The sequence below is a fragment of the Pleurodeles waltl genome, chromosome 9 (assembly GCF_031143425.1).
Source record: "Pleurodeles waltl isolate 20211129_DDA chromosome 9, aPleWal1.hap1.20221129, whole genome shotgun sequence".
Taxonomy (NCBI): Eukaryota; Metazoa; Chordata; class Amphibia; order Caudata; family Salamandridae; genus Pleurodeles; species Pleurodeles waltl.
In genome coordinates, this window is record NC_090448.1 from 389,569,643 (window position 1) to 389,597,506 (window position 27,864).

General features: G+C 47.0%; 1 protein-coding gene across 2 annotated transcripts in view; it reads left to right on the forward strand.

The window, feature by feature from the left end:
- Positions 1 to 27,864, forward strand: part of MTA2 (metastasis associated 1 family member 2) — a 524,852-nt gene that overhangs the window by 60,438 nt on the left and 436,550 nt on the right. For both annotated transcript variants that reach the window (XM_069207047.1, XM_069207046.1), the window contains exons 4-8: positions 8,117 to 8,234; positions 8,500 to 8,563; positions 18,117 to 18,234; positions 18,408 to 18,510; positions 24,831 to 24,930. In XM_069207047.1, the coding sequence (XP_069063148.1) occupies positions 8,117 to 8,234; positions 8,500 to 8,563; positions 18,117 to 18,234; positions 18,408 to 18,510; positions 24,831 to 24,930 (503 nt within the window). The remainder of the gene's footprint in view (positions 1 to 8,116; positions 8,235 to 8,499; positions 8,564 to 18,116; positions 18,235 to 18,407; positions 18,511 to 24,830; positions 24,931 to 27,864) is intronic.

The following is a 27,864-nucleotide window of genomic DNA, read 5'->3' on the forward strand; positions in this document are numbered from 1 at the left end:
ACCACAGTTGACCAATATACTAATAGTAAGTATGATGAGATGGAGGCAGGGTGAGGAAGGTGGTACTGCAGGCTCAGTGACAGAGTTGGGGATAGAACATAGGGCAGACGGATGTGGATGGGAGTGGTGTGGTGGGGGTGGAGACCGAGGGATGGGGGGGCGGGGGGAGTCTGGGTGGGGGGGCAGAGTAGGGATGTTCAGGGGTTAAGATGCCAGCCATGGTAGTCGTGGAGGAATGCAGATGATCAGGTGGCTCCTGGGCCATCCCGGATGAAGGATGCACATGTCTGCTGGAATAACACTAATTGGTCCTGCAGGTGGTAAATGATGTGCGGCCCCATGGAACGTATGTAGGCATTACGACAGTTGAAGGTGACTCTATACCTAGTGTGGAGGGAGGACAAATTTCTCCTGAAGGTGTCCAAATGGTATCAGATTGCTATCGGCTAAGATCTGGTCCAGGTTATGGATGTACACCATCGTGACCAGTAAAGGGTCTTGCCATCTGTGCGTAAGCGGTCGTTGCCCCGGGGAGGGAGGTGGGGTGGGATCGGTGGGAGGATACCCATGCGAAGGCTCGATTTTTCCGCACCTATAAGGTCCCTCGCCTCCCAAAGTGCATGTGAAAGGGCGCTGGGATGATTTCTAGAAGTGTGTCCTGGTTCAAATCCCACTTGGGCTAGTGTACCACAGACAGTGTAGCAAGGTACCATTTTCTGGGCACACTTACCCCCATTTTCTGCCTGTTGTCAGTGTGTTTGACTGTGTTCACTGGGTTCCTGCTAACCAGCACCACAGTGACTCTGCTCTTTCCCTTCAAACATGGTTACTTGAACCACATACACCCTACATTTGGCATACTGGTACCCTATGTAAGTCCCTAGTATATGGTACCCAGGGCATTGGGGTACCAGTGGATAACCATGGGCTGCAGCATGTTATGCCACCCTTGGGGAGCCCATGCAAAGTGTGTTCACTTCAAGTCACTGTAAGTCACTCCTATGGTAGGCCCTCCTAGCCCAGAGGGCAGGGTGCAAATACCTGTGCTCGATGGCACCTCTGCACTAGCAGAGGTGCCCCCACGAACTCCAGTTCCATTTTCCTGGAATTCATCATTGCAGGGATGCCATTTTATGCCTCTTCTGGACATAGGTCACTACCTATATCCAGCTACATAATGGTAACTCTGAACCTGGGCATGTTTGTTATCAAACATGTCGCAATCATAACCCAATACTGTTGCCAGTATTGGATGTATTATTCCGTGCACTCTGGGGGCTCCTTAGAGGACCCCCAGCATTGTTCCTACCAGCCTTCTGGGTTTTTCCAGGCAGTCCAAGCTGCTGCCACCCCCTCAGACAGGTTTCTGCCTTCCTGCTGCTTGAACAATTCAGAGAGAGAGAGTTGTTACGTGGTTTGGGAGGGGTAGCCTCCCCAAGCTACGGGTATGCTTTGAATGGCACATTTGGTGACGTCTGTGCATAAACCAGTCCACACTGGTTCAGGCAGGGACCTCCAGTCTCTGCTCTGGTGCAGAACTGGACAATGTAAAGAGGAGTGACCACTCTTCTGTCCATTACCATCCCAGGGGTGGTGCCCTGGGCTCCTCCGGAGGGTCCCTGGGTTCTGCCATCTTGAATCCAAAGTTGGCAGGGACCTCTGGGAGCATCTAAGTGGCCAGGTCAGGAGGGTGACTTCAGAGCCCCCTCCTGATAGGTGGTCACCTGACTAGGTGACCAATCCCCTTCCTGGGCTATTTAGGGTCTCTCGTGGGTGGGTCCTCAGATTCAGCTCGCAACGTTAGAGCAGGACTCTTCTGCAACCTCTAGTTCGACTTTTGTCCACTGGAACTGCGACTGGACCCTCCAGGAACCGACAATCTGCATCCGCGATGAAGACTCTGCTTGCAACATTGTTTCCTTGGCTTCTTCCAGCTTATGCAACATTTCCCCGGCTGTGCATCCAGTGAGGATGGCAAGTCTTAAGTCTACATGAGAAGGAAGAAGGAATCTCCCTTGGAGTGAAGGAGTCACGCCCCTGCATCCGCAACCAACTTCAATGATGACCGGCTGCGTGGATCTCCTCATCTGCGTGGATCCTGCATCATGGGTGGTGGTTCGGAGTAGTCCTCTTGATCCTCACTGCCAGCTGTCCAACTTTGGTGGAGGTTTGCCCTTGCCTTTCTATGCGGGACAGTACCCCTGTGCACTGCGTCTCTTGCAGCTACCAAGGCTTGTTGGCATCTCCTCCAAGGGATCTTCAGGCTCCATGTAGCCCCAGCCCCAAGCACTCCTTCCTGCTACCCACAGCCCTCTGCATGCTTCTCCTGCGGCATGGGACCCTTCTCCAGTCGTGCTGCATGGGCTCCTCTGCGACTCCTGATTCCTCTTCCAGTGGGCCTCCTTTGGGGGCTGCCGCTTCTTCAGTGGACTCTGCTTTGCTGAGGGTCCTCCTAGTATTGCCCACCCCCCAAACCCCTCACACCATCCCCCCTAAGGGGTTGAGTCCTCCTGGACCTTGCCGGTCCCCGGCAGCTCCACTTTTGCTTCACCATAACATCTGCCTTTGCCAAGACTTGATGGTGGCTTTTCCATGCCACTGACCAATAGCAATCATCCATCTGGCGTGGGACATCGACTGCATCCTCCAGGAACACCTCACCTGCTCTAGGGCTGTATTCCTGGCCGTCTTCGTCCTACCGTCAACCAACTCCTGCGACCACAGTTGGATGGGCAGTGGTTCCTGCCCCCACTGGACTCTTCTGGACTTGGCCCCCTTTTTCCACAGGTCTTCCCCTTCAAGAATCCACCACTGGTTTCTTGCAGTGTTGTCCGGGTGTTGCATTATCTTATTTTCCTTACTTTTGAGTGGTTTAGGGAAAATCCAGTAACTTACTCCTTTCCTCCTGGTTGCTGGGGGGTGGGGGGAGTCAGGGGCACTGTGGCACTTACCTTTGAGGTTTCCTAGTGCCCCCAGCTCTCCTCTACACCTTCCACTTACCTAGATGGGGGAGTGCTGTATTTGCATTCCATTTTTTTGTATATGGTTTGGGCTCCCCTAGGGTCACTATTGCCTACTTGCTATTGTACTGTTTTCTATTGCTGTTTATGCCTATTTTTGATTACTAGTGTACATATCTAGTTTGTTACTTACCTGTAATGGAGGGTTGACTCTCTAGTACTTTTTGGTAATTGTATCATTAAAATAAAATACCTCTATTTTTTTTAACACTGTGTGGTTCTTTCCTGTGTGGTATTGCATGAGCTTTGCATTTCTCCTGGATTAGCCTTGGCTGCTCATCCACAGCTACTGCTAGAGAGCCTGGCTTCTAGACACTGCCTACACTACACTAATAGGGGATACCTGGACCTGGTATAAGGTGTAAGTACCTTAGTTACCCACCACACACCAGACCAGTTTCCTATAGACGGGATTACCTTACGGAGACAGGCGGCCAGCACACTGGCAAGGATCTTCATATCACTGTTCAGAAGTGAGATGTGGCGATAGTTGGTGCACAACAGAGTATCCTTCCCTGGTTTGGGGAGGACCACTATGACTGCCCTGTTGGAAGTGAGGCCAAAGGAACCCGTCTCGGCAGCCTCTCAGAAGGCTTCATGGAGGGACTCGACAACCCCCTACCGGACCATTTATAGAATCCCGCAAGGAAACCATCGTCCTCAGGCGCCTTGTAATGCGGAAGTTTGGATACGACTTCTGCAATTTCCGTTTTGCTGATCTCACCCTCGAGTAGAGTCCTACCGTCCTCTGAAAGACTGGGCAGCTATGTGCTCTCCAGGAACGCCTCTACCCGGTCCACGTCAACTGGTGCTGTAGGGGTATAGAGCATACTATAAAAGGATTGAGGATGGGTAAGGAGTGCACTGCTCTAGGAGTGAATGGCAGGGATTGCCTGAGGCCACCTCTACTTGGCGCAGTTGGGCTGCCAGTAGACATCCAGCTTTTTCCCCTTGTACATAGTGCCGGCCTTTCAGGCGCAGTAGCGCATACTCTGCCTTTGACATGAACAGTTCATTAAGAGCTTGGGCCTGTTCAAGGTGGCGGTTAGGTAGTGTGTGATGGGTTGTGTAGCAATGGGTGAGTTATGCACATCAATTTCCGCCGGGTGAATGAGTCTCCAGTGATCACCAGGCCGTGAACTGAGAGCACATCCCCTAACAGGGCTCTGTCTGAATTGTTGCTTGTGTCCAGTGGCCCTGTCCTATCGAGTACTGCATCGTGGGTGAGATTCCAGTCACCCCCAATTAATTAGGGAGAGGCTCAGATCTCTATCAGGAGGCGATTGAGTTGGATGAAAATGGAGCGGTTGGGGCCCTTGGCACGTATACTGAGCCAATACAATGCATGCTGTCCCCTACCTTTAGTTTGGCAAAGACATATCTGCCTTCCATGTGAGACCAGGACTTAATTGTGACAGGCAGTGTTTTAAGGAGCAATATTGCCATTTCGTGGTCACCCCCATGACCTGATGTCAGCGGGCCGGACAACTACTATATATCACCCTCCCCACCTAATCGCTGCGCAGTTTCTCGGATTGTTTGTTGTCAAGGTGTGTGTCCTGCAGTAGAGCCACATCTGCTGCGTCAGTTGAAGGTAGGATAGGGCCTTCTTGCGCTTCACATAGTGCGTCAGCCTGTTTACATTCCAAGAATAGCCATATCCGTGGTATGGAGATGTCAGGCTGGGGAAGGGGAAGGCAAGGGGAGGTAAGGCGGGTAGGGAAAGAGTGGGAAGTCAGGGGGAAGGGAGAGGGTACAGGTACCAAGAAGAAGGGGCGGAAGGAAGAGTCCTTGAGGAGGAAACCCAAGGGCCCAACCCAGAGGCGGTATATTTGTTCTTTTAAAGGGACATCAAAGAGTAGATGACAACCGCTGGAGAAGTGCTCTCTTTTTCATCTATTAATTTATTGGGTAGTTTATTAGAGCACTTGTAAGGAAATTACTCCCTGTTGCAGTTACCCCCCCACTTTTTGCCTGATACTGATGCTGACTTGACTGAGAAGTGTGCTGGGACCCTGCTAACCAGGCCCCAGCACCAGTGTTCTTTCACCTAAAAATGTACCATTGTTTCCACAATTGGCACACCCCTGGCACACAGATAAGTCCCTTGCCAGGGCCCTGTGACCAAGGAAGGTCCCTAAGGGCTGCAGCATGTGTTGTGCCACCCTAAGGGACCCCTCGCCTAACACATGCACACTGCCATTGCAGATTGCCTTTTTGCTCCCCACCAACACACACAAAGTCGACATGGCATCCCCCTCAGGATACCATGCACACACAATACTGCCTGTGGCATAGGTAAGTCACCCCTCTAGCAGGTCTTACAGCCCTAATGCAGGGTGCACTATACCACAGGTGAGGGCATAGCTGCATGAGCAATACAGTGTCCAAGTCAATTCTTACACATTGTAAGTACAGTGTGGCCGTATTAAGAATATGGGCTGGGAGTTTGTGAAAAACGAACTTCACAGCTCCATAATGGCTACACTGAATACTGGGTAGTTTGGTATCAAACTTCTCAGAATAATAAATCCACACTGATGCCAGTGTTGGATTTATTACAAAATGCACACAGAGGGCATCTTAAAAGATGCCCCCTGTATTTTACCCAATCCTTCAGTACAGGACTGACTGGTCTGTGCCAGCCTGCCACTGAGACGAGTTTCTGCCCTCCTGGGGTGAGAGCCTTTGTGCTCTCTGAGGCCAGAAACAAAGCCTGTGCTGGGTGGAGGTGCATAACACCTCCCCCTGCAGGAACTGTAACACCTAGCAGTGAGCCTCAAATGCTCAAGCTTCATGTTACAAAGACCAGGGCAGTCCAGCTAGTGGAGATGCCTGCCTCCTGGACACAGCTCCCACTTTTGGCGACAAGTCCAGAGGAGATAATGAGAAAAACAAGGAGGAGTCACCCACCAGTCAGGACAGCCCCATAGGTGCCCTGAGCTGAAGTGACCCCTGCCTTTAGAAATCCTCCATCTTGATTTTGGAGGATTCCCCCAATAGGAATAGGGATGGGCCCCCCTCACCTCAGGGAAGGAGGCACAAGCAGGGTGTAGCCACCCTCCAGGACAGTAGCCATTGGCTACTGCCCCCCCCCCCCAGACCTAAACACACACCCTAAATTCAGTATTTAGGGGTGACCCTGAACCCAGGAAATCAGATTCCTGCAACCTGAAACAAGGAGGACTGCGGACCTGAAAGCCCAACGGAGACAACAACTGCTTTGGCCCCAGCCCTACCAGCCTGTCTCCTGACTCTGAGAACTGCACAGCAACGCATCTGACAGGGACCAGTGACCTGTGAAGCCTCAGAGGACTGCCCTGAAACCCAAAGGACCAAGAAACTCCCGAGAACAGCGGCACTGTTCACCCACAGCAACATCTTTGCAACAAAGAAGCAACTCACTCTTCCCGCCAGAAGTGTGAGACTTCACCCTCTGCACCCGACATCCCTGGCTCAAGCTCCAGAGAACCAACACTACAGGGAGGACTCCCAGGTGACCGCGAGCTTGTGAGTAACCCGAGACGACCCCCTGGACCCTCACAGCAATGCATGCAGAGAGAATCCAAAGGCTCCCCCTAACCCCGACTGCCTGTAACAAGGAACCCGACGCCTGAACCAAGCACTGCACTCGCAGCCCCCAGCACCAGAAGGAACCGAATGCCAGTGTAGGAGTGACCATCAGGCGACCCTCTGTCTAGCCCAGTCGGTGGCTGGCCCAAGAAGCCCCACTGTGCCCTGCCTGCACCACTAGAGTGACCCCCGGGTCCCTCCATTGATTTCTATTACAAACCCGACGCCTGCTTTGCACACTGCACTCGGCTGCCCCTGTGCTGCTGAGGGTGTGTTTTGTGTGCCTACTTGTGGGCTGCCTATGCCCAGGAACTTGAACTTGTAAGTGCCTTACCTACCTGACAAACTAACCATTACTTACCTCCCCCAGGAACTGTTGATTTTTGCACAGTGTCCACTTTTAAAATAGCTTATTGTCATTTTAACTAAAACTGTGTATGTTACTGCTGTAATTCAAAGTTTCCAACTTACCTTTGTGGAGTGCCTTGCATTTTATGTATTTACTTCAAATCTTGAACTTGTGGTTCTAAAAATAAATTAAGAAAATACATTTTTCTATATAAAAACTATTGGCCTGGAGTAAAGTCTTTGAGTGTGTGTTTCTCATTTAGTGCCTGTGTGTGTACAACAAATGCTTAACACTACCCTCTGATAAGCCTACTGCTCGACCACACTACCACAAAATAGAGCATTAGAATTATCTAATTTTGCTACTATCTTACCTCTAAGGGGAACCCTTGGACTCTGTGCACACTATCTCTTACTTTAAGATACTATATACAGAACCAACGTCCTACAACTACCTTCCACTGTTGGCTTTTGAAGCTATGTGGATGTGCAAGTAAAAAGTATAAAGGAAAAAGGGGGATGTTGAAATCGGGTTATTGAAGGAACACCACAATCCAGTAGTCTCTAATTGCAAGCCCAGTATCAAGAATAGGAGTTATATTTAAGGTGTAATAGTCCTTTTCAGGCGTTGCTCTTCTCGACTTGTAACCTATTTTGTGGGCTATAATCATGCCTATTTCACGGCCATCAATTTCATTGGTTCTTGGGCCTACCTTTCAAAAATCCCTTGATGTCGTTTGTAGATGCTATTTGTTTGTCCCACCTTTAAGCTGCGTTGTTACCGCCTTTGAGACTGACCCTGTTACAATGATTATTGCACATCGGCCAGATAACTTAGCATGGGGCACTATATTTTTTTATTTGTCCTTTCCACTTTGTGCTGTTTACCTGTATGTTGTTTCTTCCTCTTCCTTGTTTTCGGGCATCTTGCTGTTACTTTGCTATGTCTGCAGGGTCTTTTTTTTTTTTTTGCAGTTTTATGTAGCGCGAACTCGATACAAAGGTATTACAACACGTTACATGAGCACCGGATACATTACAGAAGAACACTTGTGCTCTTCTGTCACTGTGTGCTTCTAAAATGGATACTCTTTGTGCTTCCCTTGAATGGAACGCAGCCTGAGTTCTGTTTTCCTTTTTTGATCTTCGATTATATATTGTTTTTTTTGTTTCAGGGGAGTTTGAGGATGAGTCCAAACAGCCGTCTGTGGGGGAGCCACAGAGGCATCAGCTCAAGCACAGAGAGCTCTTCCTTTCCCGACAGTTTGAATCTCTACCAGCCACTCACATACGGTAAGTCTCCTGTCTTCGTACACCAGTGTATGCTTTAAAATGATGTAAAATGCAATACTGGGTGCACATCGGAATGCCGCATGTAGGTTTTATACCCTATTTTGATACCACCAGAAAGCTGCTGAATCCCAGACTTCCTTTGCCTCTACTCTCTCATGCTGTCATCGTCCCATCTGACTTTCTGCCTTTCACCCCTTGCTGCCTTCATATTGCAGGATTGCCACTTGTTCAGTGACCCTCAAATTTTCTGTCTTTTGTCCCACAGGGGGAAGTGCAGTGTAACACTTCTCAATGAAACAGACATCCTTGGCCAGTACCTAGATAAAGAGGTGAGGTGGTATTTAAATTGTTGGTAGGAGCATTGAGCCTCTGCCTAATACAGTGCAACTTCTGTTGTCTCATTTCATTTTCCTGTGTTGGTGACTGTCTCCTGTGTAAGCACAAAAGTCCCTTTCTTGCATGGGTCAGTAAATCCGTGCAATCCCACCTTATAATATTTTTCTGTATTACCTTGTGATTTGTATTATTTTTTTGTAATTTATTTTTTACCTCCAGTCAGCTCAACAGCCTTTTGAGACCACAATAGATGCTACTTGTTGCTTGGTTATGCTTGTCATGAGAACACTGCCTTGACAACTTTGTGAGTGGTTGCTGGTGCTGTCTGGTTAATGGTGAGTATTCTGTGTGGGTGCCATTTAGTGTCCCAATGCCACAATCTTGGAACACGTTAATGAGGGACCACGTTACTCAATTTGAGAAACTATCCAAGCTTACTCTAGTTGGTGAAACCTTTGATTCAGTGTGACCTAGAATATAATACTCGTCCAGTCTATGTTTTACTTTAGAAAAATAGTGTAATTTAACAGGTAAGTAAATAGTTCTGTTAAAACCTAGAGTTTCATAGAAAAGGAGCAACTGCTAACACTTTAAAGAACGAAGAAGACTGTACATTCTTACTGCATCTTAGACCCTTGGCCCATATTCCATTGTGGGGGTTTTGGTTGACCTTGAGGGGAGGAGGTGCATTGGAGTGCAAAAGTTGTAGGCATGAGGGAAGGTGTGGGGGGCCAGGGCATGGAAGGGCAGGGTCTTTTGCTCTACCAAGACTTCTCTTAGAAATTTGCCTACTTCCAAAACAGAAATGTGTATAAGCACTGGACCTCTGACACCACATACTTAGAATCCACCCGGACTGAGGAACTTCTGCCAGGAAGAAGGGCTGGATGCTGTAGAAGGATGTGCCTGTTGCTTTGTTGTGGTGATCTGCTGCTTCTGTTCTGGGAGTGAAAGGACTGGACTTTGCTTTCTACATCCTGCTTTCAAAGTTCTCCAAGGGCTTGATCTGAGCTTGCCTCCTTTTACGAAGTCTCAGGTATAGAAAGCTGGCCTGGTGTGTGGTGGCCACCTTATACCAGATCCAGGCAACCCATATTAGTGAATGTAGGCAGTGTCTAGAAAGCTAGGGCTCTCTAGAGGTAGCTGTGGGTGAGCAGCCAAGACTTATCTAGGAGACATGCCTTCAGCAGTACCACAATAGTCACACAGTAACTTATGACACATTGTAAAGAAATGGCTCCCTGTTGCAGTTACCCCCCACTTTTTGCCTGATACTGATGCTGACTTGACTGAGAAGTGTGCTGGGACCCTGCTAACCAGGCCCCAGCACCAGTGTTCTTTCACCTAAAATGTACCATTGATCCCACAATTGGCACACCCTGGCATCCAGATAAGTCCCTTGTAACTGGTACCTCTGGTACCAAGGGCCCTGATGCCAGGGAAGGTCTCTAAGGGCTGCAGCATGTATTATGCCACCCTAGAGACCCCTCACTCAGCACAGACCCACTGCTTACCAGCTTGTGTGTGCTAGTGAGAACAAAATGAGTAAGTCGACATGGCACTCCCCTCAGGGTGCCATGCCAGCCTCTCACTGCCTATGCAGTATAGGTAAGACACCCCTCTAGCAGGCCTTACAGCCCTAAGGCAGGGTGCACTATACCATAGGTGAGGGTACCAGTGCATGAGCACTGTGCCCCTACAGTGTCTAAGCAAAACCTTAGACATTGTAAGTGCAGGGTAGCCATAAGAGTATATGGTCTGGGAGTCTGTTTTACACGAACTCCACAGCACCATAATGGCTACACTGAAAACTGGGAAGTTTGGTATCAAACTTCTCAGCACAATAAATGCACACTGATGCCAGTGTACATTTTATTGCAAAATCCACCCCAGAGGGCACCTTAGAGGTGCCCCCTGAAACTTAACCGACTGTCTGTGTAGGCTGACTGGTTCCAGCAGCCTGCCACACTAGAGACATGTTGCTGGCCCCATGGGGAGAGTGCCTTTGTCACTCTGAGGCCAGTAACAAAGCCTGCACTGGGTGGAGATGCTAACACCTCCCCCAGGCAGGAGCTGTAACACCTGGCGGTGAGCCTCAAAGGCTCACCCCTTTGTCACAGCCCAGCAGGGCACTCCAGCTTAGTGGAGTTGCCCGCCCCCTCTGGCCACGGCCCCCACTTTTGGCGGCAAGGTTGGAGGGAACAAAGAAAGCAACAAGGAGGAGTCACTGGCCAGTCAGGACAGCCCCTAAGGTGTCCTGAGCTGAGGTGACTCTAACTTTTAGAAATCCTCCATCTTGCAGATGGAGGATTCCCCCAATAGGGTTAGGATTGTGACCCCCTCCCCTTGGGAGGAGGCACAAAGAGGGTGTACCCACCCTCAGGGCTAGTAGCCATTGGCTACTAACCCCCAGACCTAAACACGCCCTTAAATTTAGTATTTAAGGGCTACCCTGAACCCTAGAAAATTAGATTCCTGCAACAACAAGAAGGACTGCCTAGCTGAAAACCCCTGCAGAGGAAGACCAGAAGACAACAACTGCCTTGGCTCCAGAAACTCACCGGCCTGTCTCCTGCCTTCCAAAGAACTCTGCTCCAGCGACGCCTTCCAAAGGGACCAGCGACCTCTGAATCCTCTGAGGACTGCCCTGCTTCGACGACGACAAGAAACTCCCGAGGACAGCGGACCTGCTCCAAAAAGACTGCAACTTTATCCAAAGGAGCAGCTTTAAAGAACCCTGCAATCTCCCCGCAAGAAGCGTGAGACTTGCAACACTGCACCCGGCGACCCCGACTCGGCTGGTGGAGAACCAACACCTCAGGGAGGACCCCCGGACTACTCTACGACTGTGAGTACCAAAACCTGTCCCCCCTGAGCCCCCACAGCGCCGCCTGCAGAGGGAATCCCGAGGCTTCCCCTGACCGCGACTCTCTGAAACCTAAGTCCTGACGCCTGGAAAAGACCCTGCACCCGCAGCCCCCAGGACCTGAAGGACCGGACTTTCACTGCAGAAGTGACCCCCAGGAGTCCCTCTCCCTTGCCCAAGTGGAGGTTTCCCCGAGGAAGCCCCCCCTTGCCTGCCTGCAGCGCTGAAGAGATCCCTTGATCTCTCATTGACTTCCATTGCGAACCCGACGCTTGTCCTAACACTGCACCCGGCCGCCCCCGCGCCGCTGAGGGTGAAATTTCTGTGTGGGCTTGTGTCCCCCCCGGTGCCCTACAAAACCCCCCTGGTCTGCCCTCCGAAGACGCGGGTACTTACCTGCTGGCAGACTGGAACCGGGGCACCCCCTTCTCTCCATTGAAGCCTATGCGTTTTGGGCACCACTTTGAACTCTGCACCTGACCGGCCCTGAGCTGCTGGTGTGGTAACTTTGGGGTTGCTCTGAACCCCCAACGGTGGGCTACCTTGGACCAAGAACTGAACCCTGTAAGTGTCTTACTTACCTGGTAAAACTAACAAAAACTTACCTCCTCCAGGAACTGTGAAAATTGCACTGTGTCCACTTTTAAAGTAGCTATTTGTGAATAACTTGAAAAGTATACATGCAATTGAAATGATTCAAAGTTCCTAATGTACTTACCTGCAATACCTTTCAAACAAGATATTACATGTTAAATTTGAACCTGTGGTTCTTAAAATAAACTAAGAAAAGATATTTTTCTATACAAAACCTATTGGCTGGATTTGTCTCTGAGTGTGTGTACCTCATTTATTGTCTATGTGTATGTACAACAAATGCTTAACACTACTCCTTGGATAAGCCTACTGCTCGACCACACTACCACAAAATAGAGCATTAGTATTATCTCTTTTTACCACTATTTTACCTCTAAGGGGAACCCTTGGACTCTGTGCATGCTATTCCTTACTTTGAAATAGCACATACAGAGCCAACTTCCTACACACATGAAAGGAACCACACAGTATTACAAAAATATAGTTAGGACCCTAGGAGAGGACCAAGCCATATACTAAAATAGTGGAATGTGAAGTGAAGATCCCTGCCCAAGGATATGGAGTTGTTAGAGGGAAGCGGGAAGGACTAGGGACCCCAAGAGTTGAGTACCTAAGTGACCCCCAGAGACCAGGAGAGCAGAGGTAAGTACCTGGTTTTCCCAAGGATTAACAAGAGGACTTGGAAAAGGGATTGTGCAAGAACAGGGCCACTCTAGAAGAAACCAAAGGTGGATTCTGGAAGAATAGGACCTGCAAAAGGAGGAGACAGAGTCCAGTCCACGATAGGTGGATAGTGGGTCCTGGCACCACTCGACACACCATCTGTGGCTGAAGATCCAGTTTGACGGGGGAAACAAAAGACCAGCGTTGTAGCCCAGGAGCTAAAGAGGACTCCTTGGAGCAGGGCAGGTGGTGTCCCACGTCGGTTGTCAGGTCGCAGATAGTCAGTGGTTTGGGAGAACCACCAACAAGCCGTGGCAAATGCAAGACGAAGCATAGGAAGCGTTGCAAGGCTAAAGAGGACCAGCAAGGTCCAGGGGACTCGACCCTTGGAGGGTAGTCTGGACTGACTCAGCAGTCTGGAGAGCCAGCAGAAGAAGCCGCATCCCCCACAGGCAGCCTACTGGCAGCAGGCACAGTAAGTCGCAGTGAGGCCCAATCAGCACACCTGGAGAGGAGTCCAATGTCGCTGGAGCAGCAGAGAGGAGATTGTTCTTGGCAGGATGAAGTGCTGGGGCCCAGGACTACCTGGAGCCTGAAGATCCCTAGGAACAGGAGACAACAAGCCTTGGTTGCTGCAAGAGTTGCGATGCACAGGGGTACTATCCTGTAAGGAGAGGCAAGGGCTCACCATCTCCCAAGTTGTTCAGCGGGCAGAGAAGACCAGGGGGACCACTCCAGACCACCACCTTTACAGGATCCACTCCGATCCAGAGGAGAGCAGATCCACGCACCCTGATGTCATTGCTGTAGGTGCCTGCAGATGCAGGGGAGTGACTCCTTCGAATCTGGAGACCCATCTGCAAGGGAGTCCATAAATAGCCGTAAAAGGAGGCTTGATCACCTTGCAAGCTGACCACCTAACAGGAGGGGTCTCTGATGTCCCCTTCCTGACCTAGCCACTCAGATACTCCCAGGAGCCTCTGCACATGTTGGTTTCAAGATAGCAGAATCAAGTGGCCATGTGGAGGAGTTCTGGGCAACACCCCAGGGGTGGTGATGGACAGGGGAGTGGTCACTCCCCTTTCATTTGTCCAATTTCACGCCAGAGCAGGGACCGGTTTATGCAAGGAGGGCACTAAATGTGCCCTTCAAAGCAAACCAGTGGCTTGGGATGCTACCCCTCCCAAGCCTTGTAACACATATTTACAAGGGAGAGGTTGTTGCCTCCCTCTCCCACAGGAAAGCCTTTGTTCTGCCTTTCCCTGCCTGAGCTGGTCAAGCAGCAGGAGGGCAGAAACTAGTCTGAGGGGTGGAAGCAGTGTGGACTGCCCGGAACATCCTCTAAGACTGATAGGAGCAATACTAAGGGTCCTCCAGGGAGCCCCCAGAGTACATGAAATCATGCAGGTAATACTGGCAACAGTATTGGGGTATGATTCCGACATGTTTGATACCAAACATGCCCAGGTTCGGAGTTACCATCAAGTAGCTGGCCAAAGGTAGTGACCTGTGTTCAGTACACAGGTAAAATGGCTTCCCCGCACTTACGAAGTCCAAGGAAATGGAGCTGGAGTTCTTAGGGGAACCTCTGCTCATACAGGGGTGCCCTCATACACAGGGACCTACACTCTGCACTCTGGGCTAGGAGGGCCTCCCGTAGGGGTGACTTACAGTGACCTGGTGTAGAGATCTGTTTGAATGGTGCATGCACCTTTTCACGCAGGCTGCAATGGCAGGCCTGCAAACCCATTTTGAATGGGCTCCCATGGTGGCATAATACATACTGCAGCTCATGGGAATCCCCTGGTGTCCCAATGCCCTGGATACCCAAGTACCATATACTAGAAACTTATAAGGGGACACCAGTATGCAATTGTGGAGGTCATAAAGGTCCTAGGCAAGCAAATTTGGAAGGAGAGAACACAATCACTGGGGTCCTGGTTAGCAGAATATCATTGAAAAAAATCTAAGCACATTGATAGTAGGCAAAAAGGGGGTAACCATGCCAAAAAGAGTGACTTTCCTACATCAGGTACATCAAATAATTCACCTGCTAGCATCTGAGCCCACTTACTGAGTGTTGACTTGCCAAGTGGTCCAAAATTCAGTTCCAGGGCCCTTGGGAGTGAGTTCTAGGAATAAACCTAGTGCATTGAATTCCAGAACGACGTTGGAACCGGTGCCACTGTCTGACCCTGTGCCTCTACCAGCACTGGGACCGTATTCCCCACTGAGTGCAACAGCCGCAACCTAGAATGCAGGCCTGATTCTGCAACAGTGTTTCTGAAGCCCGCCAGAGTGCCGTGCCACCGACGTCTATGGCACCTGACTCTACCGCAGCACGTGTGGCCCTGTGGTGTGATCGCGACACAGCAAAGTTGATGCCTCGCGTCTTGGCCTGCTGGATTAATCATCCCGGCCTTGTCATAAGGAACCGACCCTTTGCTACCAAAGCCTCATCACCTCCCCAGCGTGGCAGACAGCCAGTGCACTGCATCCAGCAACGCTTCACCTCATCGTTTTCCAAGGTACTGTAACCTGGGTCTACACAACTCCATGGCCGGCCACGCTCCCTAGCGGGTGGCACCACACTGTTTGAAGCGACACTGCCAAGCCGTTTTGATGTGACCCTGTCAAGCCGTTTTGATAGCCCCAGTAGGAGCTATTGTGTTTCTAAGCACTATATTACAATTAGTCTTTGAGAATTACTTGTGCTTGTTGGATTTTTGTCATTGTAGGTCTTGTATTACTCAGATGACTATATTGGCAATTTTTCTAAACTGTTGTGGAGTACTTTTGTGGTGTTTTCACTGTTACTGTGTGGGTGTGTACAAATACTTTACACATTGCCTCTGATATAAGCTTAATTGCTTGAGCCAAGCTACCAAGCGGATGAGCAGGTGTTATCTTAGCTGTGGTACTCCCTTACCCTGACTAGAGTGAGGGTCCCTACTTGGGCAGGGTGCAAACCACTGCCAACTAGTGACCTAATTTCTATCAACGTACATAATTTTCCCGAACTGCCACTTAATTAATGTAACCCAAGTAAAACTGAATTATGGACTATTAAAAGATACCACTACATTTTCAGCATTTTTCTTTTACCAAACTCTTTTGTGATCCACTTAGAAATTTCCGTAGAGCAAGGCTCTATAATATCAGCCTTATAGTGATAGTAAAGGGCTGTTTTACCCTCAATGCGTGTCTAACAAGCGTCATCCAGCCATGTTTACTTCGGAACAGGCAGTCCTTTTCCTTGAAAAATGACTGTCTCTGATTTAACCTAGCCTTTTAAGCTTCAGATGACTGTAAGTCCCAAGCGCTGGTTAAGCCAAGAGTTCTCAAGGCCTGTAGTAAATAAGTCCTTGCCGGGGAACTATGCCTTGCTTCCACTTCGGACCAAAGGCAATGGCCCAGGGAGCCCTCCTTTGCCAACTTAAGTTGATGACAGCACACACTGAAGGCCACCATTCAGCCTGTTTTTCAAGCATTCTCATGGCTGAAACGTTTGTTTTACAGCTGAGAGAAGGTATGTTTTATTGGCCATATTTTTAATATCATTGCTATAGCTCTGCTACCCCTGAAAATGGCTAATGCACTATGCCCTTTATGGGCTAAATGTCTGGTTACACCGCACTACTTTCTCCCATTCTTTTTTCATGTGGTTATGCTCTCGAAGGGCTGACCCTATGGTTACATAACCTTGCTTCTTCCAAATGTTATTTTTATTGTGGTGTCCTCTAGGGGCTGTCAGTCAGCATACTGTAATATTTGCTGAAGCTCTTCACATAATGCTTTGCAGGGCATTACTTTTACAAACCATTTTTGATCATAAATCAGCCTGTGGTCGTCTTAGGACAATGGGACCACCTTCAGAACGCCCTCTCTGGGTCTCCACAGTAGATTAGTAGGGACCCCAGAAGAAACCCTCCCACCATTCAGTGTTTTTGTTTTTTTTAAGATTTCTCATGGATAGAACTTTTGTTGTGCTGCTGGGAGAAGTTTTGTTTTAAAGGCCTTGTTAGTAATATCATTGCAGTAGGCATGCTAGACCTAAAACGCCTTCTAGGGGCTAAGTATATGGTTACACTGCGTTATTTTCTCCTGTTTTTTTCATGTCTAATGCCAAAAGTTTATTTCTGATAGTTTTACATGATAATTGTATGTTTTAATAATCGCTCCCTATTACAATTATGAACATGATTCAGGCCAACTTAGCATCTTTATTACACTATGACTGTTTGAACACTTGATATGTTTGGGTTGACCCTTCTGGTTTATTTCTCCTCTGTGGCTGTCCTGTGGCTTTTTGGGGGGGAAATGTGTTAGCCAGCCAGCATCTCTGATGGTGAAGTGGTGAAAGTGGTATTCTATTGGAATTAGAAAGGCAGATTTAAATTAGGATGCTAAATGGGAGCGTTTTCATTTTTTTTGCTGCAGGTAGAAGAAAAAGTTACATAGAAGTGCTTTAGTTATATGCAGGGCCACTGGAACTATGTGGCAGGAAAAGGCGAAATTATGAAGCAGGGTTAACCAATTTATGTGGCAAGAAAAGTCTAGTTATGAATTTTGAATACAAATAGCTCTATCTCAACCAAATGTAAGACCTACTACATTGCAAGGGCTTGGTGAATTATTTTGTATATATCTTGTGGTTGTGATGGAAGCGGCAAGTAAAAAAAAAATCAAAAAAAAAAATCAACCCACATCATATTACAGGCGCACATGCCTAATGACGCATGCACGCACATGTCTCAAAATGACATACTCATGCCTTATTCTTAAACTGCTTTTTTTTTCCTTTTGGCCATGCTGCACATGTCAGTGCAGAACAGCATTGCCAAAAAGCATTATCAAAGCCATTAGGTCCAAAAGAGGAGTTCTGCTTTAATATAGTTTGCTTTCCTCAGTTAGTAGTATCCTTGCTCCTTCTCCTTCATATAAACATCATGAGTCTCAGGCATTTGCATGGGGAGGAAGGAACATCAAAACCTTTTTATAACCTAAATTGGAAGCATATTTGTGCATCTGCTCGCAACCCCATGCTTCTTGCAGAATTGCTGCTGTGCTACTGTCTTAATTCCCAAATAGACAATTGCTCAACTGGATTTACTTCTGCTCCAGTCCTTTTATGCCTTTAATACAGTTTCTGGTGCCATCTGCTTTGTGGTGCTGTCCCTTTACGCTTTGTGGTGCTGTCCCTTTACGCTTTGTGGTGCTGTCCCTTTACGCTTTGTGGTGCTGTCCCTTTACGCTTTGTGGTGCTGTCCCTTTACGCTTTGTGGTGCTGTCCCTTTACGCTTTGTGGTGCAGATTCATACGAATGTGTGGTGCTCAAGGCTAGAAGTGTAGGCGTTATTAAAAGTAAACGTGGTAGAAGGAGGCGCAGACCCTCATCCAAAGCTCTTTTGGTACTTTTTTAGGATTGTTTTTTCTATTCACTGGTATTCGATCCTGTTCAGAAGACACTTCTTGCAGACCAAGGAGAGATTCGAGTTGGATCCAAGTACCAGGCTGATATCCCAGATCAGCTGGCTGAAGGTAGGCTATGCATTGATGGGGGCAGAGGGTAGTGAAGTGCAGCCACAATGGGTGGATCGATTGAGCAGGGCCAGTGTTGAAGAAAGGCATTTGAGCTCAGTTCTAAAACAAAGCTTTTGCAGAACTTGTCTTTACCCCTTAAGCCTTTTCCTTTAATTTCTTTCCATCTACAGGAGAATCAGATAACCGTGTTCAGCAGAAGATGGAGCTGAAAGTCTGGGACCCCGAAAACCCCCTCACCGATAGGCAAATTGACCAGTTTCTGGTTGTCGCACGGTAAGAGCATTTCACTGTTTGAAATGGTCTGGTGATCAGTACTAGTGCTGTCACTGAAGCTTAGTGTATTCTCCTCACTATTGAAAGCTACCTAAGCATAAAGTACAACCAATTCCTGCACAGATAAGTATGAGCTTAGCTCTAGGGTTGTAATTTTGACCATGAGAGGCTCCTCATCCTTATGGCGATGCCCTAAATCAGGTCGTGGTCAAACACAACGTGTTTTTCCTCATCTGACTATTTCAGGTTCCTGCTGCCGCCTTTCGTAGGTAGAGGCAGGGGTAGCACAATTCATTTTATTCTACTTTTATTCGATCTTGTACCACTAATAAAGGATTGTAATATTCTTTCCTCTAATAGTAACAACCACAAGCTTGTTTCACTCTTCTTATATTGTCCTTGTATACAAGCTCACAATACAGAATCTATCCTTGATCTTCAGTTTTGCCCCACTTAGGGAGTCTGCATTAAGTGGGGAAAATAGATCATACCCAGCTCTTCAGGGATTTGTGAACAGGAAATCAGGAAGAGGTAATGTGCTGCTTATCGGTAGAGAAAAAACCCAGGTTATCTGGCCAGCTATGAGGGGCTATGTAATAAGGTATCTGGCATGTTAACAGTAAGGAAAACTAATAAAAGTAGCCCCATCCAAAAACTGGTTCAATCCTACAGGCACAGCTGCTTTAAAACATTTGAAAGCGGCAAGAAATATCCTACCTCGCAACATTGAGCATATCAGTTCGGCAAGTCCCACCTCTAACATGACCTCCGAGAAGGAAACGGGAGCTGAGAAAGAGGGCTTGGGAGGACTTAGCAGCAGCTACCCTGTCTAGATTCATCTTATATAACGCTGACTGGGTCAGTCATCCTCTCTAAGGGACGCAATGGCTCTAAGTGAAGTCACCAAAGGTATCATTAGGTGTCTGGCTGATGAGGCTCCTGTCCCAGAAGGGGTACGCATTGATGTCATAGACAGAATCAAACATTTTGGACACCCTTACAAATTAATGTGTTCCGAGCAGCAGTCCGAGATGGACTCCCATCTTCATGACACAAGTCTACTATTATGCCAATATTTAAAAAGGGGGATAGAAACCAACCTTACTGGTATTGACTGGAAGCCTGGGTGAATATATAAATACATACATACTGTAGGAAGTTGGCTCTGTATATACTATTTGAAAGTAAGAAATAGTGTGCACAGAGTCCAAGGGTTCCCCTTAGAGGTAAGATAGGGGCACAAGTCGATAATTCTAATGCTCTATTTTGTGGTAGTGTGGTCGAGCAGTATGCTTATCAGAGGGTAGTGTTAAGCATTTGTTGTACACACACAGGCAATAAATGAGGAACACACACTCAGAGGCCACACCTGTTTTGATGCTAGAGTTGAGTAAATCTATTAAAAGCTCCACATCTGAGCCGAGCCGGCGTCCACACTCTTCTGAGTTGAAAATTCAACGTCCGGCATTGGAGCCAAAACCACAGGCTGTATCTTCGGGAGTGAAAAAGTTATCCATCACTTCGGAGCCGAAAAAATCTTTTTATACAGAGGAACTTCGAGGACTTTCGAGCCAATTAAAACACAGCTCAAAGATAATTGATGATCAATCCTCTAAAACAGCTAGAACATCAGAATATATGTCTGAAGACTCAGATGTTCAGCCTATCCTGGAAATCATGGGCACCAAACAAAGAAGGATACATATCCAGAAGGAGACTGGGAAGATCATTGCTTCATCTCCTCCACAAACCGAGAAGGCTGGTGTTTCACAAGACTCTTGACACCGCTCCACCACCAGCAAAGATGGTATCAAACTTCTGAGAATAATAAACCCACACTGATGCCAGTTTTGGATTTATTAAAAAATGCACACAGAGAACATCTTTGAGATGCCCCCTGTATTTTACCTCAATCATTCAGTGCAGGACTGACTGGTCTGTGCCAGCTTGCTGCTGAGAGACGAGTTTTTAACCCCCTGGGGTGAGGGCCTCTGTGCCCTCTGAGGCCAGAAATAAAGCCTGCTCTGGGTGGATGTGCTTCACACCTCCCCCTGCAGGAACTGTAACACCTAGCAGTGAGCTTCAAAGGCTCAGGCTTTGTGTTACAATGCCCCAGGGCACTCCAGCTAGTGGAGATGCCCACCCCCTGGACACAGCCCCCACTTTTGGCGGCAAGTCCAGGGGAGATAATGAGAAAAACAAGGAGTCACCACCCACCAGTCCGAGCAGCCCCTAAGGTGTCCTGAGCTGAGGTGACCCCTGCCTTCAGAAATCCTCCATCTTGATTTTGAAGGATTCCCCCAATAGGAATAGGGATGTGCCCCCCTCCCCTCAGGGAGGAGGCACAAGAAGGGTGTAGACACCCTCGGCTACTGCCCCCCAGACCTAAACACACCCCTAAATTGAGTATTTAGGGGCGACCCTGAACCCAGGAAATCAGATTCCTGCAACCTGAAGAAACAAGGACTGCTGACCTACAAGCCTGCAGAGAAGACCAATGACGACAACTGCTTTGGCCCCAGCCCTACCGGCCTGTCTCCAACTTCGAAACCCCTCCCCCACAAGGACGCAGGTACTTACCTGCTGGCAGACTGGAACTGGAGCACCCCTGTTCTCCATAGGCGCCTATGTGTTTTGGGCACCTCTTTGACCTCTGCACCTGACCGGCCCTGTGTTGCTGGTGCGATGACTTTGGGGTTGCCTTGAACTCCCAACGGTGGGCTGCCTATGCCCAGGAGACTGACTGTGTAAGTGCTTTACTTACCTGAGAAACATAACCAAACTTGCCTCCCCCAGGAACTGTTGATTTTTGCACAGTGTCCACTTTTAAAATAGCTTATTGCCTTTTTAACCTAAACTGTGTGCACTAGTCTTTTAAATCAAAATTCTGTACTTACCCATGTGAAATACCTTGCATTTTATGTACTTACCTCAAATCTTGAATCTTGTGGTTCTAAAATAAATTAAGAAAATATATTTTTCTATATAAAAACTATTGGCCTGGAGTAAGTCTTTGAGTGTGTTCCTCATTTATTGCCTCTGTGTGTCCAACAAATGCTTAACACTACCCTCTGATAAGACTACTGCTCGACCACACTACCTCAAAATAGAGCATTAGTATTATCTACTTTTGCCACTATCAACCTCTAAGTGGAACCCTTGGACTCTGTGCACACTCTCTCACTTTGAGATAGTTTATACAGAGCCAACTTCCTACAAAGTGCAGTGCCAGAATCAGTAGTTTTGCAAATTAATTCACTTGTATTGCTCAGTTAGCTTCTCTACAGATTTCGAGCCTTAACCACTGCTACTGGTGGTAGTCTTGGCAGATCACTTTCAATAATGTGAATAGAGAGAGTTGCTGTGTTCAGCAGTGAACACTGGTGTGCAGTTAAAAAATGATACTGAGATTGTCCACCACCTGTTTTCTTGTCCAAGCCCCTTTTAGAGTCAATCAGCAGACTACACTGAACATGTTACAGTGATTTAAAAACTTTTGGGCATAGGTGCTTTATTTGATTGGAAGTATGATTTCCTGAATGAAGTGGCTGAAATCCAAAATCTGCATTCCTCTTTTTGATAGTCTTTGTTCTGCCCTCACCTTCAGACGTGAGGGAAAACTATAAAAAGGTGTCTTGCTGCACGTGTGAGAGCACCAACCCCTCAGCTTTCATGGTGTGTTATTTGCACAAGTAGTCACTCAATTCCACTTGATAACTCACTTCTTTATTTTTAGCAGGATGTCCTAAAACTCGAGAATTATGTTTTCCATTTACTTTAGGAGCTACGGTTTTCTTTTCTCTTTTCATTTCAGGAGAAAGGAGGAGGTAACTTCTCAAACCATTTTGTTGACTAGTGTTATTTCTCCCGTTGCCTCGTTTTCTCTAAAGTTCTAATTGTGACCTTCAAACATGTCAAAAAAATCAACTGATTGCTTGTTTTTTTGTGTTTTTTTTTTCCCCCTCAAATGGGTATTTGGTAAACCTGTTTGCTTCCAGTGGTAATATAATGGCAGGGCACATGATATGAAATCCAAGAAATAATGGCTTTCACTCGCTGTTATTCATTTGTGAAATGCAGTTGTCTGTTTTTTTTTTTTTTTGGGGGTAGATTTGTCTGACTTGAAGTACACTGGATTGCTCTCATATAAACCTCACCATCTGCACAAAAAGCCCCACTGACAAATATTGTCCATTCCCTCTCATCCTGATGTTATCGATAATTGTTGATGCTTAAACAGAATTGTACATCCTTTTCTCGTTCGCAAACACTCTGCCGGTTTTATACTGATTGTGTTTCTTACCATGAACTTTGCACGTCCACCTGCTTTCTTCACTTAACAAAACAGTGAGTAAAATTTTGAAGTGTGGGTTTTTAAAAAATATTTTCTTCTGACGTTTTAGAGCTATTTTGCTGTTCTTTCCCTGTGTTTCTTAATGGCCGCAGTTCTTTAGCGTAATCGTGGGCTGTGTTGTACTTGACCAAAGGTTTATCTCTCCCCTTTCTGTTTCCAGTCCAGACTGCCTTGGTTTGTCTCTCCAGTTCTGTGTTTAGTTATTTGAAAGGCTGTGGTTCCCTGATTTTGCAGCAATTTAACTTCACTCTCCATTTTAATGGAGTGAAGTTCCCAATATTTTGTATTTGCAGCAATATGGTGTTACCAAGGCTTGGTGAACAGAGGCAAGGCCACATGTTTCTGCACTCTCCCACCCCAGCTTAAGATAGTTATGTATTTGGGGTTAAAGAGGGAGATGGGGCTTCGTCAACAGCAAGTCTTCCTTTCTTGAGGGCCCAAATGTTGTTAACCACTGTTCATTTCCATTTGAAACTTAACCAGTCAAAGAATAAAATCTAATTCCTTACCTTTTGATGAAGAGCAGAGTATAGTGTATTATGGTTAGTGGGTATATCATGCTAGAACTTAATTTATTTTTTAGAACTAACAATTATAATTGTCTTCATTTACCTGGTTGTTAAATGCAGTCAATTTCCTCCATTTTTGTTTCCAAAGATAAAGCACTGTCTAGACAATTATGTTATTTAGTAGTGTTTGTCATTCTGTGTTTGAGTTTTTAACCCCCTCTACTTCCTAGAGTACACTTTGACAGCTCGACTTCACTGAGCTGAGTTAGTGAAGTTTATAAAAATAGTAACTATTATCCAGTTGGAGTCTTCTCTAAAGTAGAGAATGTTTTTAACTTATGTAACTTGCTCCTTGACCTTTCCGTTCTTTGTGTTTTTCCCTTCTAATTACATCCAGATCATTAAGCCTCAATGGGGTGCCAAGCACCCTGAATCAGCCTAGTACTGTTAGAAATGGGAAATTACCAGATTGCACACCTTATCTGTTGGCACCAAGCCAGAGTGCTCTGAAGTTGTCACTGTTGAATGCTTTGAATGATACAGTACTTAACATATGAAGGAGGTCTGTGAGCGAGAGCAGCATTGACGCTGAGGATTATAAATTGACCTAGGGGTTGGTTTCAAGAGTGAGTCCTTTCAAGAGTAGATCAAGGCTAGGAAGAGGTGCCTTTGAACCGAAGATATCTGCCTTTCCAGTGCTCAAATGCAGACACCTTTGTCCATCAACCTTCTGTAGTACATCTACCAAAAGTCACACCACTTAACAGTGGTATGAGAAGTAGGAAGGAAGACCATGCACACATGTGGGTCGCCCTTCTTAGCCATTAACCCAGCTGAAGGTCGATACCTTCCTTAAGAGAACCAGCCTTGTGATAGGAAGTCTGAATGTGAGTGAACAATATCTCTTAGAAAAAAGTGTGGAAAAGACTCTTCTACCTCAAGAAAAAACTTTAAAAAGCAGGATGGCCGAGAAGGTTGAGTGAGGACAAGAAACCTAGGAAAAACAATATCCAAGGGCAGCAGTGCCATGAATTCCTTGGTCAGTGAGTGAAATATCAAACTACCTCGCATACTCTTCTGTGCACTATGTGACAGTTGTGACTCCTAGACTTCTTCATGAGCATGGCCAGTTTTCTTACAGCAGCATATGCATGGAGATTCATTTCCTGCTTTATTTTTCTTAAACTAGGCTCTGCTCTGTTGGTGGTTAGTCTTGCGTACCTTATTTGTTTTGGTTTAATTCATTATTTTAGCGCACACACACGCTCCCACCTTTTGGCTGTGTTTCTATTTTAAATAAGAAGTGGAAAAGTATCTTTTTAAATATTGGGTTTTGGGATCTCTGTGCTATAGTTTACTGTATCGGCTCCAGGGATGTAATGCATACTTTTTCTCACTGTCTTAACCCACGGTCTTTTCCTGTATGTGTGCTAATGCTCCTTTTATTGTTTTCTCAGTGCCGTTGGGACGTTTGCACGAGCCCTAGACTGCAGTAGCTCCATCCGACAGCCCAGTTTACACATGAGTGCTGCAGCTGCCTCTAGAGATATCACATTGGTAAGTGCTATCTGCACTGCTACAGTAAGCCTGAGATGTCTCCTATACTCTAAACTGTGGTTAGACTTGAGGGTTATTTAGACAAATAGGTCAGTATGGGGGAAATGTATGATGGAACAATGAATGCTGGAACCACGCATGCCTGAACAACGACACTTTGTTACATTAATACCTTTACCAAGCATGCCTTTACAATGATTTTTGGTTGTAAAAGCATGCCTACTAAAAGCATGTGTAGGAGCAGCATGCGTGGTTCTTGCATGAGACCCCCCCTACTTGCGCTAAGGCCCAGCAGTACCCCACCCCTAATACTAAAATTGCACAGGGTACCTTCCACCCACCCGAAGCCCTTCCCTGACCTCACCCACATGCCCTAAAAACATCAGACACCTCCCCGCCCCTCAAAAAACAGTACCCTGATTTCCCCACCCCCAAAAATGAAACTACCCTACCCGCCCCCAAAAAACACACTGCCCTGATCCTCCCACCCCCAAAAACACTAACTACCCCGACCCCCACCCAGAAACCAAACTACCCCACCCCCAAAAACCAGACTGCCGACCCCCCACCTCCCAAAAAACTAACTATTCCGATCCCCCACCCCTAAAAACCGGAACTACCCATATCCCCCCACCCCTTAAAACCAGAACTACCCTGATCCCCGCTCCTAAAAAAAAAAAAGCTACCCGACCTTTCCAAGCCCTTAAACCACCCCCACACCTAAAAACTACCCCCCTAACTCTTCTCCATCCCAACTTACCTGACTGCGCCCTCTCCCGATGCACTCTCCCTTTTTCTCTGCCTTAACCACACATGTACATTGTTCAGCACACGTGTGGTTAAGGCAGAGAGAAAGGGAGGAGGAGTCAACGCCAGGATGGGTCCGATTGCGTTAACAACGTAGGTTGTGTTCCGGATGTTCCCCGCTTACTACCACTGACAAGGGGCCAGAATGCTTTTCGGCAAGTAGCACGCTACTCTGGAACCCAAAAGGATTAGTGGTGGATTAGTATAGGGAAATATGAGCATGGTATTGGTATAGGGAGGTATGAGATAAATTGAGCATAGGAGATGCAAGTCTGTTAGTTGATTTGAATAGAATAATGGAGGGATAGAGGGGGAAGAATCCAGAAGAGTTAATTTGAAGATCATGGTAGTACGATGAGGTTTGGGATGAGTAAAGTAGAGGTTGAGGATGTAATAGTCTGTAGAAAGATATTGGGGAGATCGTAGTAGTTAAATGGGGCTAGGGATAAGTCAATGGAGAGATGAATGAAGTAGAATTTAGTAGGGTTGTTTGGGCGTTCATTGTCGTAAACTGAGGTTTAGGGTGAGCCAGGAGGAGTAGAGGAGGAAAGAGTCTGGGAAGGGTTATTTTGGAGATCATAGTAGTAGAATGGATTTGGGATGCGTCAGAGAGTGGAGATAGAAGATACGATGATATGAGTATAGGGTGATGGTCAGACAAATTAAAGTTTTCAAGAGAGTAAATGTTTTTCTTTCCTCTTGTACAGTATGATTAGAGTAGTAAATATATAGATACGTGATTACATAATCAAGGAAATGTGTATGGAATATAATATATTGAGATTTAAAGTTGTTATAAACAAAGGCTTTCAAGAGTTACAGTATTTGTAGTTAATTTGTGTACTTTTATAACAGTATTTTATCTTTCAGCAATATTTCAATAGTGAAATGCTTGTAGATAAATAGTTGAGGCAATATTTACCTATTGTGATAGATAAAATAAAAACAGACTCGTAAGCATCTAATTAAGCATCTTATATATAATCTATGCAATGACCTAGGAACATGTTAAGTGTAGAATATATTCATATATATTTATATATGTATGTTCGGTGGCATGTGTAGCTTCAGATACACATGCTATGCACAGTTCCTGCGATCTACTGTTGGGCTCGGAGTGTTACAAGTTGTTTTTCTTCGAAGAAGTCTTTTTGAGTCACTGGACCGAGTGACTCCTCCATTTCGGCTCAATTGCGCATGGTCATTGTAAGGAAATGCCTCCTTGGCATGGTTACCCCCTGACTTTTTGCCTTTGCTGATGCTATGTTTTGAATTGAAAGTGTGCTGAGGCCTGCTAACCAGGCCCCAGCACCAGTGTTCTTTCCCTAACCTGTACTTTTGATTCCACAATTGGCACACCCTGGCATCCAGATAAGTCCCTTGTAAGTGGTACCCCTGGTGCCAAGGGCCCTGATGCCAAGGAAGGTCTCTAAGGGCTGCAGCATGTCTTATGCCACGCTGGAGACCCCTCACTCAGCACAGACACACTGCTTGCCAGCTTGTGTGTGCTGGTGAGAACAAAACGAGTAAGTCGACATGGCACTCCCCTCAGGGTGCCATGCCAGCCTCTCACTACCTATGCAGGTATAGATAAGTCACCCCTCTAGTAGGCCTTACAGCCCTAAGGCAGGGTGCACTATACCATAGGTGAGGGCACCAGTGCATGAGCACTGTGCCCCTACAGTGTCTAAGCAATACCTTAGACATTGTAAGTGCAGGGTAGCCATAAGAGTATATGGTCTGGGAGTCTGTTTTACACGAACTCCACAGCACCATAATGGCTACACTGAAAACTGGGAAGTTTGGTATCAAACTTCTCAGCACAATAAATGCACACTGATGCCAGTGTACATTTTATTGTAAACTACACCCCAGAGGGCACCTTAGAGGTGCCCCCTGAAACCTTAACCGACTATTTGTGTAGGCTGACTGGTTCCAGCAGCCTGCCACACTAGAGACATGTTGCTGGCCCCATGGGGAGAGTGCCTTTGTCACTCTGAGGCCAGTAACAAAGCCTGCACTGGGTGGAGATGCTAACACCTCCCCCAGGCAGGAGCTGTAACACCTGGCGGTGAGCCTCAATGGCTCCCCCCTTTTGTCACAGCACCGCAGGACACTCCAGCTAGT